Raw genomic sequence first — 12624 nt, 5'->3', positions numbered from 1 at the left:
CTATTTGTGCTGCTTAGACGTCAAGGTTTTTAACATAGAAGTTGTGATTTGTGCTGCGACAGTCTATCGTGATTGGGTTACTATACTTTATTTTGCCAATGTGCAATCACGGTTAAAATAAAGGCTTTTGATGTTGTATATTTTTTTGCTTTATTTGTGTGGATTTGTGCTCAAACTTAAAAAGATTTCATTACAGCATTATAAATCTTTACTTTTTCTTCCTGCAGACTCTCATTGTCGCCTGGATTCGGGCTAATTTAAGTGTGTACATCTCACGGGAACTATGGGATGAGCTCCTGTCTGTGCTTTCTTCACTCACTACCTGGAATGAACTGATTACTGAATGGGCAAAAATTATGGATTCTCTCACTGTGGTGTTGGCAAGATGTGTGTACAGCCTGGATATGAATGATTTACCACTGGACAAGCTAAGTGAGCAAAAGGAAAAGAAACAAAGAGGAAGAGGTAATAAAATTTTGACAACTAAAATTGTTTGGAGGGCTGTGATTTTAAGAATTAGAGGGAATATGGCCTAGATGTCAACATCAGTCTGCTCAGGTATACTAATCCTGTTATCAGTGTGTTGTCGGAATGGAAGTATATTCTGATGTTTCTGAATAATGATGGAGGGGACAAAGTGTCTGACAGCATATCATAGAAGATTGACATTTGCTGTATTTACTTCTGCACATCCAGCCAATTCAAAACATAGTAGAAAATGGAGGTGAAAAAGTGTACTTGTATGTCGAATACAATTGATTATAAATTATCTTATTAATTTTAAGAATATCCAAAATTTACATTTCAATGTATTATCAGCCGTTTGTGAACTCTGTGATCTAAGTTCTTGTGTAGGAATGCCGTATGTATTTTTTAACAATAAGATGTTGACAAATTAACAATAAGTGGGACTAAACACCTATTTATGCATCATTAACTTTTAAGGTGTACATCAAGATCTTAGTAAAGTAAATGCAGTAGGTAGGTCCTTTTCTCTGAGTTGGAGGAGTCAAGCTGATGGCACACAAGAGCATATGCGATTTCGAAGTGCAACTACCTCTGGTGCCCCTGGAGTTGAAAAGGCCAGAAATATTGTTCGTCAGAAAGCAACAGGTAAGCTCACTGAAGGCCGAATTTGTTCATGAACGACATAATTTTTTGATTGAAGCCAAGTATTTCTCCAGTTTGATGTATTGTTCTGCCTGTTTTTATAGGGTCTTTTAATTTTTTTGAGAATTATCAAGTATCTGGATGTTGAATGTTTTGTTTTCAGAATTTTTTCAAGTCCTTTAACTGGCCCTTTCCTTACCACTTTCCTGCCCTCTGTGATAGCTTCTACTGCTTCTATCATAGTGCAGTTTGCTCTTTCTCCATTAAACCACCACTTCATCCCTTTATTGCTTTCTAACCTAGTTCATTATTCCTGAACTCCCCAGAATTGACCTACCCTTAATCATATTGTCAACCTGTCAGTAGGATGCTTTGCTTCCAGTACCCTCAAAATCATTGTCATCATCTTTTTCTTGCAAGAGCTTTTACTTAACATCCTTGACTTCGTAAATTACCTTTAGATCTGTTGTCTTCCCTCTTGTAATGCATTATTACTATACAGATACATGAAATGCTTCCCATCACTTTCGACCATCTTCTCAACGACTATAAAACTTTACTTATTTACTTACTTAGATTACTTATTTACAGTGTGGAAACAGGCCCTTCACACCAACCCACCACCCACCCAGACCCATTCCCCTACATTTACCCCTTTACCTAACACTATGGGCAATTTAGCATGGTCAATTCACCTAACTTGCACATTTTTGAACTGTGGGAGGAAACCCACACAGACACTGGGAGAATGTGCAAACTCCACACACAGTTGCCTGAGGCAGGAATTGAACCCAGGTCTCTGGTGCTGTGAGGCAGCAGTGCTAACCACTGTGCCGCTAAACTTTGTGACAGTAATGTTGCTCACTGAACAGAATTTGTATTTCTTCATTTTCCTGCTACTTTTCTCTCTTCTACTACATTATTTTGATTAGTCTATATTAATGAAACAGAAATTTTCTGGCTTCATTCCAACTACACCAAACAGGGCATATCCTCTGATTTTCTCAGGCAGATTTTCTCTTGCAACTTGTGTATAACAGTGTTAAATATCACACAACACCAGGTTATAGTCCAACACGTTTAGTTGAAAGCACACTAGCTTTTGGAGTGCCACTCCTTCAGGTGATTGTGGAGGATACAATTGTAAGGCACAGAATTTATAGCAAAAATTTACAATGTGATGTAACTGAAATTATACATTGAAAAATACCTTGATGGTCTGTTGAGTCTTCGAATACCATGATAGTTTCACTTCTTTCATGTGTAAATCACAAAACCTTTTTTTCAAAGTTGCATTCTCAGGTTAGCTGTAAGAATGGGTGTTGGCTAGACAATATGTTGAAGGTGTCTAGCTAGATATATTGTCTAGCTAACACCTGTTTTTCCAGCTAACCTGAGAATGCAACTTTGAAAAAAAGGTTTTGTGATTTACACATGAATAAAATGAAATTGTCATGGTATTCGAACAGATGAAAGACTCAACAGACAATCAAGGTATTTTTCAATGTATAATTTTGGTTACATCACACTGTAAATTTTTGCTATAAATTCTGTGCCTTAGAATTGTGTCCTCTACAATCATCTGGTGAAGGAGCGGCGCTCCGAAAGCCTGCATGCTTCCAATTAAACCTGTTGGACTATAACCTGGTGTTGTGTGACATTTTAACTTTGTACGCCCCAGTCCAACACCGGCATCTCCAAATCATGTGTTTGACAGGGCTGCATCATAGTCCTGTTCATTCTAAATGTGACCTTGTGCATACACACCATGTTACAGAACATATTTATACTTCCTACTTTTCTGTAAATCACTTTCACATTGCATTCTTCAGTCAATGTTAATAGTAATTCCTTTTAATTATGTTTGCATCTTGTATTACTGCATGAGTTCATTTTCTTGTAGTTAGTGGTGACTCATTTACAATTTTGATCAGAAATGTGAATGAATATATGATCAAAACGGCATTTTTAAATTGCAGAACAGTATGTAGTAAGCCCTTCTACAGCAAGATGTTCTTGCTTTATGTTCACTTTGTAGCTTACTGTTGAAAGTGTTTAACATAAACTATAATTAGAATTCTATTTTTAGTTATACTGGATGGGGATTAATTTGCAGAATTCCAATTATATAGATAAATAACCTGATCAATACGAAGCATAAATTGATATTTTTGAATCACTTTAAATAAAATATATACATTTCAAGGGAGAACATTGAAGTTTAGTACATGCTCATTAGGCTTCTATAATCGTCCCTTAATTGCCATAATATAATGATGTTGTATAGCTTGCGTTGCTACATCTACTTAAGTGTTGTTTGGCTTATACTCTATTTCTGTCGAGAGGCCCAGCTCTTGGTGTCCATTTGGATGTTATTGCTAAATTGCAGGCCTGAAAGGAATCTGAGTGAAAAGACTATGTGGAAGCACCCAGTGTACCTGGACTTGGATAGCATGGGTTTTGTGGGTCTTGAAATGATGTTAGTTGCAGGAGAGTGGACCGACCATAAGGTTCTTTTCAATCTACTGTGTTGTGTCATTATTTCTTACACAATTATCCATAGAAGTCCTCCTTTTGTTTGCTGTTCAATGTACAGAGAAATGTGTACTCTATTAGCCATAGAGATCTTTTTATTATTAATTGTAGAACTTGAAACAGGAGACTTTTTAAAATTTCCTTTTAAAGAGTGAAGTCTAAACATAAAAGGCAAGCAGATGGTACATATTCACTTTCTCAGGTGCAATCCTGGCTTACGCAGCTATTGGCAAACAAATCCATTCCCATTGATAGTTAACAAATTGGTGTAATTAGCATGTTTGTTTTTCATAAACCCTTCAGTTTTCACACTAGATAATTTTTGCATTTCTTTAGCTTTTTTTCCAATTAAGACCAAATTTGTAAAACCATTTGAGTTCTTTTCTTTTTAATAAATAATGACCGCCTAAAAACTTCTTTTTAACAAGGTTCTTCGTGTTGATATTTTTATTACTGTCATTTGATGTAATTAGTTGTCAAAAGGCATACAGTTTTGCCAGATGGACATCTTTAATGAGGAGTGCCTTTTCAAATACACTGCATATGTGTCTTAAGAGAGATAAAGTGGACTTTTGCTATATCCACTGTCCTTTATGATGAATAGTTTGTCTAATTGGATTTCCCACGAGGTGAGAATCAGTAATATGTTTTGCTGTGTGAGAGATTTCTGGCACAGTTCAAATGGCAACTATAATTTTTCTTTATCCCCATCATTGAGAAAATGGCGAAGAAAGTGCAAAAAGTACAATTTCTGGTTAAAAGATCTAACATTCCATTACAAAAGGTATATGAGTCATTTGAACTGGTTACATTCCTCTGAATTTAGCTAGTTATGGATAATTAACTAAAAATGATCTTGCCAAGTTTTGAGATTTTTAATCTCTTCACACCTTCAGTACAGTATAATGCTTTTGTTAGGAATATGGCCGACTTTTAATATTTTACCACAAAGTATAGTTGTAATATCTTATAAAGTGCAAGTAACTTTGCTAGCTAGATATTTTGAGGTGTAATTGTGTTTAGGTTATTGTGGCAATTAGTGTAACAAATTTATTTGAATAGATGCCATCAATATTATACATCATAGTGGAGTGTTGAGTTTTTCATTTCCCCTTAAATTATTTTTTTGCATTTGCATATTATTATAGCCACTGATTTAAAATATTCCAGGATTATTTATTAACTTTCCACAATTTGCTTAACCAAGGCGAACAATGTGGTTGATTCTTAAATGCCCTCTGAAATGGCCACTTTGTTTAAGGGCAAATGAGGATATGTAACCAATGCTGGCCTGAATCCCATGAAAGACTAAGGAGAGAAAGAAATCTAACATTTCACTTTAATATAGTGTATATTCTGGTCATTTATGATCTCCTGATAGTTACAACTTTTATACAGTTATGTTGGTAATAAACAGTGAAATGCCAACATGATGGTTAATTATGCAAAAAATGAAGAATGTATTGGATGTGTGATGTTGAGCTGATTCTCTTGGTTGTGTTATGACCAGTTCCCAGGTGAGATTCCCCAAATTATTATGGTTCCTAATAGGATACCAAAAATTGTCGATGTCCAGCTAAAGTGAAAAAAAACCCACCTCCTTTATTCACCTGGAATCCTCCAGTACTTTGGTTGATTGTGACAACATTAATTAAAAATGATCCTCTCCCCTTGGCCCCTTTCTCACAGGCCAGATGAATCTGTTTAAAAGCAGCCAATTTATCAAAGTCCTCATAAGTTAACACATTTTCTCTTTGGTTAATAAATGTGATGAAATAATAACACACATAATACAGTCTCAGCAAGAGATAAGTTTGTGTTTTCGCCTTTCAAGAATACCTAGGGATTAAGTGTTTGAATTCTGTCTGAGCTTTTGCGGGCTGAGGTGGTTAAGTGCTCATTTGTGTGCTATTGAGTTGAGGTGATAATTTGTTTGCAGATGAGAATTTTTTTAAAATTAAAAGTTAAAAGGTATGCAGATAAGTCTGTTATATGTGAGAGTAGAACTTTGAGAGTTGAGCACTTGCTTTCAATATTTTTGGATTACTGAGTTCCATGAAATTCTTGTGTCCTGTTTCCTTCTGAACTGACTTCTCGCACAGAGTATGATCTTCCTATATTACAGGGGTGATTCGCTGATGGGTTTTTCTTGACTGAGACTCGCAGCACTCTTGCACCTAAACCCAGGCAAGTGCGCACAAGCACCTCAATGCACAAGTATGCATGCATTCAACTCCGTGTTCTCGCATGCACATAGACCTTGGCCTGTTACCTTCTAGGATGCACAGGCCAGGGTTCAAACTCTTGTTTAATCTTTGTCCTTGTGAATGCTTGAAAGGGGAAAATGCAAAAATGTCTGTTGCCCAGACTGTTGTCTTTTCTTCCATCGTGTTTATAGTCTGAGATACTCCAAGGAACAAGGTTTGTGTTTCTTTCTATGGAACCTCCCTGTAGGTTAATTAAGTGACCAAACATTTGGTAGATGGTACATAATGTGGGAAAATCTGAGCTAATGCACTTTGTCAGAAACAGTAGAGGAACTGAATATTACTTAAATGGAGAAAGACTAGGAAGCTACACCACAGATGGATTAAGGGGGACCTTGTGCATAAATCCCGAAAGCTAATTCAGCAAGTAATAAAGAAGATGAATGGAATGTTGCCCTTTTTTTTTCAAAGGGAATGGAGTAAAATGAGGCACACTTAGAATGCAATTTTGGTCCCTTTATCAAAGAAAAGATATGCTGGTATTGAAGGTAGTCCAGCGAATGCTCATGACGTGGATTCTCGGTGTCAAAATATTTCATGAAGCGTCATTGAGCTGCTGCTTGTTAGAGTTTACAAGAATATGAATTACTGTTTTGAAATATATAAGATCCTTTTGAAGTCTTGACAGCGTATACACTACTAAGATGTGGTTTGTTGTTGTGGGAGAAGCTATGACCAGAGGTCATAATCTCAAAGTAAGGTTTACCCATTTAAGACAGAGATAAAAGAACTACAGGTAATAAATCTGTGGAATTATTTACCAATAGAGGGCTGTTTGGGGTAGGTTGTAAACTGTAATCCAGGATTACATAGACAGATGTTTAATCAGTAAAGGAATCAAGGATTATGGGGAAAGGTAGGAGTTAAGGATTATCAGATTAACCATGATTTCACTGAATTGTGGAGTCAATGTCTCGTGGAGTCATACAATATGGAAACAGACCCTTTGGTCCAACCAGTCTATGCTGAACATAATCCCAAACTAAACTAGCCCCACCTGTCTGCTGCTGTTTCATATCCCTCCAAACCTTTCCTATTCATGTGCTTATCCAAATGCCTTTTAAACTTTGTAATTGTACCCACGTCCACCACTTTCTCAGGAAGTTCATTCCACATATGAACCATATTCTGTGTAAATAATTTGTTCCTCAGGCCTTTTTAAAATCTCCCTCCTCTCATCTTAAAAATGTGCCCTCTAGTCTTGAAATTCCCCATTTTGAGGAAGAAACAACTTCTAACTCTATCTATACCCCTCATTATTTTATGAACTTCGATAAGGCCATAAGCTTTTCAACCTCGTACGCTCCAGTGACAAAACTCCTAGGCTATCCAGCCTTTCTGATCTGGGGTTATGATCCATGGCCATGACTGTGAGAAATTTATGGTTTCATTTACAACATTAGGTTAGTTTTCTTTGGACAGCCAGTAGTAAACTTAAGTCTGATGGCTGACCAATGTGATAACACAATGTCTTAAGCAATGAACCTTGATTTTGACACCACCTTACATGGGCTTCCTACAACATATCTCCTCCATCATGAAGCATGTAATTCTGTTCCTGTTGCATCACTTTTCTCTGCCATTTCCTTAGCTTATATGCTGCTGAAAACTGTACACTGACTTTTGTTACCTCTGGACTTGATTATTTGAAGGCATTCCTGGACACTTTCCTGATTTTTTTTTTACCTTTTCTAAACTTGAAGCCATTGAAATCTCTGGTGGTTACATCTTAAAATGCATCAAGTTCAGCTTACCTATCTCCTGCTGACAGTGCCATGGTCTTAAGTGCTAGAATTCCCTCGCTAAACATGTGCTTTTCCATCTCTCCTCCTTTGTTTGCTGCTTAAAACCTTTATTTAGCCATTTGCACTAATTTCTTCTTGTGACTTGTATCAGATTTTTATTTGATAACAGTTGTAAAACAAGTTGGTATGTTCATTTAATGTCACTATATAAACTCAAAATTTTCTGTTTGATCCTGTTTACTTACATGCCTTAAAGTGTGTTAAAACTGCACAAACCTACAAATGCATTCTTTGATGTGTATCGTCCTGGGACTGAACCAGACGAGGAGATTTTCTGCATTATAAGAAATACGGTATTTGATCTTGTGCCACCTGCACGTGTTATAGATTTTCAATTCATAAGCATTTTTAAAATGACTGATATACAATCAGTAGGGAGATGAAACTGAACAGTAACAGGACAGAGTGATATCTATAGCTTTTATAAAAATATATTTATAACATATGCATATATTTATCAATTGTAATTTTCTTTGCTTGCTTTATTTCTTTGGAAGCTAAGCGAAGCCAATCTATCAGCAACTGTGTACATCTTTATGAGGCTTTGCCAAGCACTAAAAGTGTGCCTCTACTGCTTCACACTGTGACCTCTCTCTTACCTGGTATCACTCATGCCTCCTCTTCTCAGAAACTGTCAGGTATTGTACTCAAAGCTGTATTTCTTCATACTATCTCTTAATTTCTTCACTCTATTCTTAGTTTCTTTCCACCTAGCATTTATAGTATTGCGTACTGATGAATGTTCACTGAAATGAGTGTAATGTATATTTAGTCAATACCCAATTTATAATTTTTGAATGTCGCTGCACTGCTCTTGGGTCAATATTAATAATTAATATCCTCAGTGACATTTTAATCTTTATAATAAACAGATGAAAGTATATTGGGATGCAAATGCACAGGGCAAACATACATTTCTTAAACTTCCTGAGGGAAAAACCATTATTAATAAATCTGTTTTTGTGTTTTCAAGGCTAAAATTTGCTCTTCTATTGTTTTTGACTCATTCCTTTTAGTTATACACTTTTTTCAGAGTCTTGAAAACTAACAGGAGAGATAAATTTAGCAGTAGCAATGAAATTGGTTCCTGTTTGATACTTAAATTGTATTAATTGAGGCCCAAGCACCATCTACAGACGAGAATGAATTTAGCTCAAAGAATTAAGAAATCTTGCTTTTGGACAAATTAGTTTTCTTCTGTGGATAGTTGTTGCACATCAGTAATTGTTATGGCCCATTTATTTTTGTCAAACGGTGATTGGAAATCCTTTGCTGTCAATTGATTTATAAGCTTTTTGATGTTAATAGCTGTTAAACTCACAGTTTTTTTTCTGTAATCTTATTCAATCTTATTAATATTCAAATTTTATTTTTAAAAAATCTTAAATATTTATTTTTTAATCAGAGGTTCTGTTGCATTTGTCATTGCTTAAAGTCTAAATGTCGCTAATCTTGTTAGAAAACTGTTGGTTACAAATACCAGATGGTTCAAGAATGTTCAGTCCACATGTCTCTTTAGTATATTTTTAATAATTATATTGGGTAAAACCTTTGCACATAAATGCACTATTTTAAAAGGAATGTGATCCATGCATCAGGTACGTGTTATATTCAAAAACTTTTACAAAAATAGTTCAGTAGTTTGCATTTTGTGGGCATTGCCTTAGGAAATGGACTGAATCTTCAAATGTGCATTATACAAAAATGAAAAGAAACCTGAAATCGTTGTTCTCACAGGGCAATGTGAACATGTTTTATAAACCTAATTGCAGTGTGATGATATAGTTTCTTTCATAAAGTTGCCCACTAATATAAAGCTTATTTTAGACTGGTGTTTTGGATTGCAATTTTTCTATATGTGTTTAGTTTTATTTCATTAATCTGGTAAGACAGCACTCCATTTAAAAGAAAATACAGCTTAGAGTTCCTGCTGTTTTTAAACAAAACATTATCATGTTGGTTGAGTATTGTTACAATGGGGTTAAGATTGTGCATGGTGCTTAATTTTTCAAAGCAAGGATGTTTGGCTTGAAGTTTTGCTTTGGATTGGAAATGGAATTAGGATTCACTTTCACTTCTTCAGCAAACCTGCAATCACAGAATAGAATCCAATTTGTATATTTTGTTGCATTGCATTACAAATTCCTTGTCATGCAAGAAATTGAGACATTATATTTGGTGCATTGATATGTACCGATCGGCTTTAACAAGGTTAGTCAGTGAATTTGAATAGACATGCCCTCAAAAATGTCTGAAATTTAAAAAGGAAATGAGAAGTTGTTTTGCTTTGTAGGAGTTAAGATTTTATATCAATTCAAAATGTTTTTGTGAAGAGCATTTTTGAGAAAAAAAAGCTCTGCTTTCACTTATCCACATTTTATTATGTGCGTATAGAAGATGAAGAATTCCAACAATCTGAAACTACACCAGACGCAGAAGAATTGATGTCTAGTTCAACATTAAATCAAGAACAAAAGCTCACCCATAGCAGCAGTACCTCTGACATTGCTGAACAACTGCATTCAGACCTGATGCAAGGTATTGTGAAGAAATACAAAAACATTCTGCACCAGCATTTAAGATTTTCTTTTGTGCGGGAAAGTAGGATTTTTTGAATGTCACTTATAATTAACATGATGCTAAAAGTGAAAATGATGTGATTGCATTAAGAGATCACAACAGCATAAAATATCGAAATTGTGTGCCTTGAAAGAATAAAATTCCCAGCTAAAGACTGTAAAACATTAGTCATTCCTAGGTTGGATTTACCAGGGGGCTGGGGTAATGTGCTATACAACGGAATTAAATTTTGCATCAATTTCCTGGCAACAGACTTTATGAACTTGGGTCATTGTTGAAATGCAAGGAGTCATCTGCCCTTTGCAAGGGATGGAAATATAGATCTCCAGTGCAAAGTCTGCTACTTCCTTGACTTCATTTTCCTAAGAACCCATTTGCTGAAATATCTAGAAAGGTGCTGATTTCTTTTGAATGTATATTTTGGCCTACATGTACTCGATCAAACACTTGAAGATGGTTGAATAATGTACAAGCTATTTCAAAAACAAATATCGCTTTCTCCATTGTTTTCTCACCAACTTTTTATAAACCTTTTATATGTCAGAGCCTATTGTCTAAAAACAAAAATGTGTTCAAGCCATGGGACTTTTTGCATATCAATATATATTTCACTTATGAGCTTTATGTATTTAATGTTGCAAACATTTGCATGTAAGATAATGGCATGCTGTCCCAAGATTTTATTTAAAAAGCTGGTATTGTATACAGAGCAGAAGTATTAAACCAGTAAACCTAAAGACCTCCTTTATCAACAAGATGCATATAAAGTTTGGAAAGGAGAGTCAAACAGGATGGAAACGTCTGTTCTTGTCCCATTTGCCAGCATTTGATCCATGGCCCTCTAAATCCTTCCTATTCGTATACCCATCCAGGTGCCTTATAAATGTTAACACTTGTACCCGCCCCCACTTCTTGAAGGATGTTATTAAACTTGAGAGAGTGCAGAAAATATATAAAAGGATGTTGCCCGGACTCAAGCGTTTGAGCTGTAAGGAAAGACTTTTTCCCTTGGAGCATTGGAAGCTGAGGGGTGACCTTATTGAGGTTTATAAAATCATGAGGGCCTGGATAGGGTGAGTAGCCAAAGTCTTTTTCCTAGGGTGGGTGTGTCCAAATCTAAAGAACATAGGTACAAGGTGAGAGGGGAAAAATTTATAAAGGAACCGAGGGATATGTTTTTCACACAGAGGGTGATACATGCATGGCACAAGTAACAATTGTCTAAACATCACATGCATTGTGTGTTTATTACAGGACAAAAGAGGGAACACTCAGCTAGCTTCAGTAATTCCGATTCAAAGAGTGCCACTGTTGAAAACAGAAAATGTGAAGGAAAAGAAACCGAAGCTCCAGTTGTAAGATGATACACAAGAACAGTGAACGCTTGAAATACTTGTCTCTTTATTCAATATTTAAGATTGATCTGCCCTTAACTTTATTTTGGTGTGTTGGCAAAGCTTTTTGTTAAACAAATCTGGGCAAATGTTAGAAATCCAAATTTGAAATGGTCACAATAATTGAGAAAATGGTGTGAATTTGGCAAGTGTCATTGGCTGCAGCACTGCCATGGAGAAAGTAAAGGGGAACTTGTGCACTTTGTCGATTGTGAACAGCTCAAGTGTGTTGTTTGAAGTGACGTGAATTTATACATTGCTTTGTTGGCAGAGAATAAGCAATGTGTTCAAGCCATGGCCTTTTGTGAATTACCAAGGAGCCTGGGGTTGGGGGAGGTGGGGGTGGGGGGCGCTCTGGTTGCCTGTTGCTTTTTTCTCTATGGCAACATCTAAGCCGATTTGAGTCAATAATGATATTAGTAGGGGATGAGGATGCAGGAAATATGCAGTCAGTTGCAGAATCATAAGATGACTGAGTTATTGGGTTCCTCAAATTCCAGAAGCAGCAGAGGTTTGATGTTTGGCCCAGGCACATAATTTTCTAGTCAGGAACAGACCGAAGCTGAAACATATAACCATTGCCCAATCACATGTTCAACAAGTAATTGAGATCTCTCAGTCACAGCACTGAGAAGCAAAGAGCAGTAAGCTGACCAGTTACGTTAAATCTTGGAAAAGAGCAACAGGCTAGAGATTCAAAATGGGATCTTACTGTACAGCCAAAGTAGTCCATAGGAGGACAATCTTCTTGATAGTACAAGTCCAGAACTGGAAACCAAGCTTCGGAGAAGATCATTTTCTAGATATTTTCCAGAACTTGTCCACAGTTCCCAAAGCAATGAGGAGGAGCAAATTATCTCAGGAAGCAGAGTCCATAAGAGCATCAAATCCTCCATTTCTGAGGAAAGAGTCACCCTCAGAGGATTCCATCTG

General features: G+C 36.1%; 1 protein-coding gene across 5 annotated transcripts in view; it reads left to right on the top strand.

Annotated features, from left to right (window-relative positions):
• ralgapa2 (Ral GTPase activating protein catalytic subunit alpha 2) overlaps positions 1-12624 on the top strand; it is a 564918-nt gene that overhangs the window by 171997 nt on the left and 380297 nt on the right. For 4 of the 5 annotated variants that reach the window (XM_072581412.1, XM_072581414.1, XM_072581413.1 and 1 more), the window contains exons 15-19: positions 228-465; positions 946-1113; positions 8215-8355; positions 10112-10255; positions 11552-11652. In XM_072581412.1, the coding sequence (XP_072437513.1) occupies positions 228-465; positions 946-1113; positions 8215-8355; positions 10112-10255; positions 11552-11652 (792 nt within the window). The remainder of the gene's footprint in view (positions 1-227; positions 466-945; positions 1114-8214; positions 8356-10111; positions 10256-11551; positions 11653-12624) is intronic. The other variant, XM_072581416.1, reaches the window with a different exon arrangement.

This window comes from Chiloscyllium punctatum, chromosome 11, assembly GCF_047496795.1.
Source record: "Chiloscyllium punctatum isolate Juve2018m chromosome 11, sChiPun1.3, whole genome shotgun sequence".
Classification (NCBI taxonomy): domain Eukaryota; kingdom Metazoa; phylum Chordata; class Chondrichthyes; order Orectolobiformes; family Hemiscylliidae; genus Chiloscyllium; species Chiloscyllium punctatum.
This window is presented reverse-complemented; position numbering and strand designations above follow the sequence as displayed.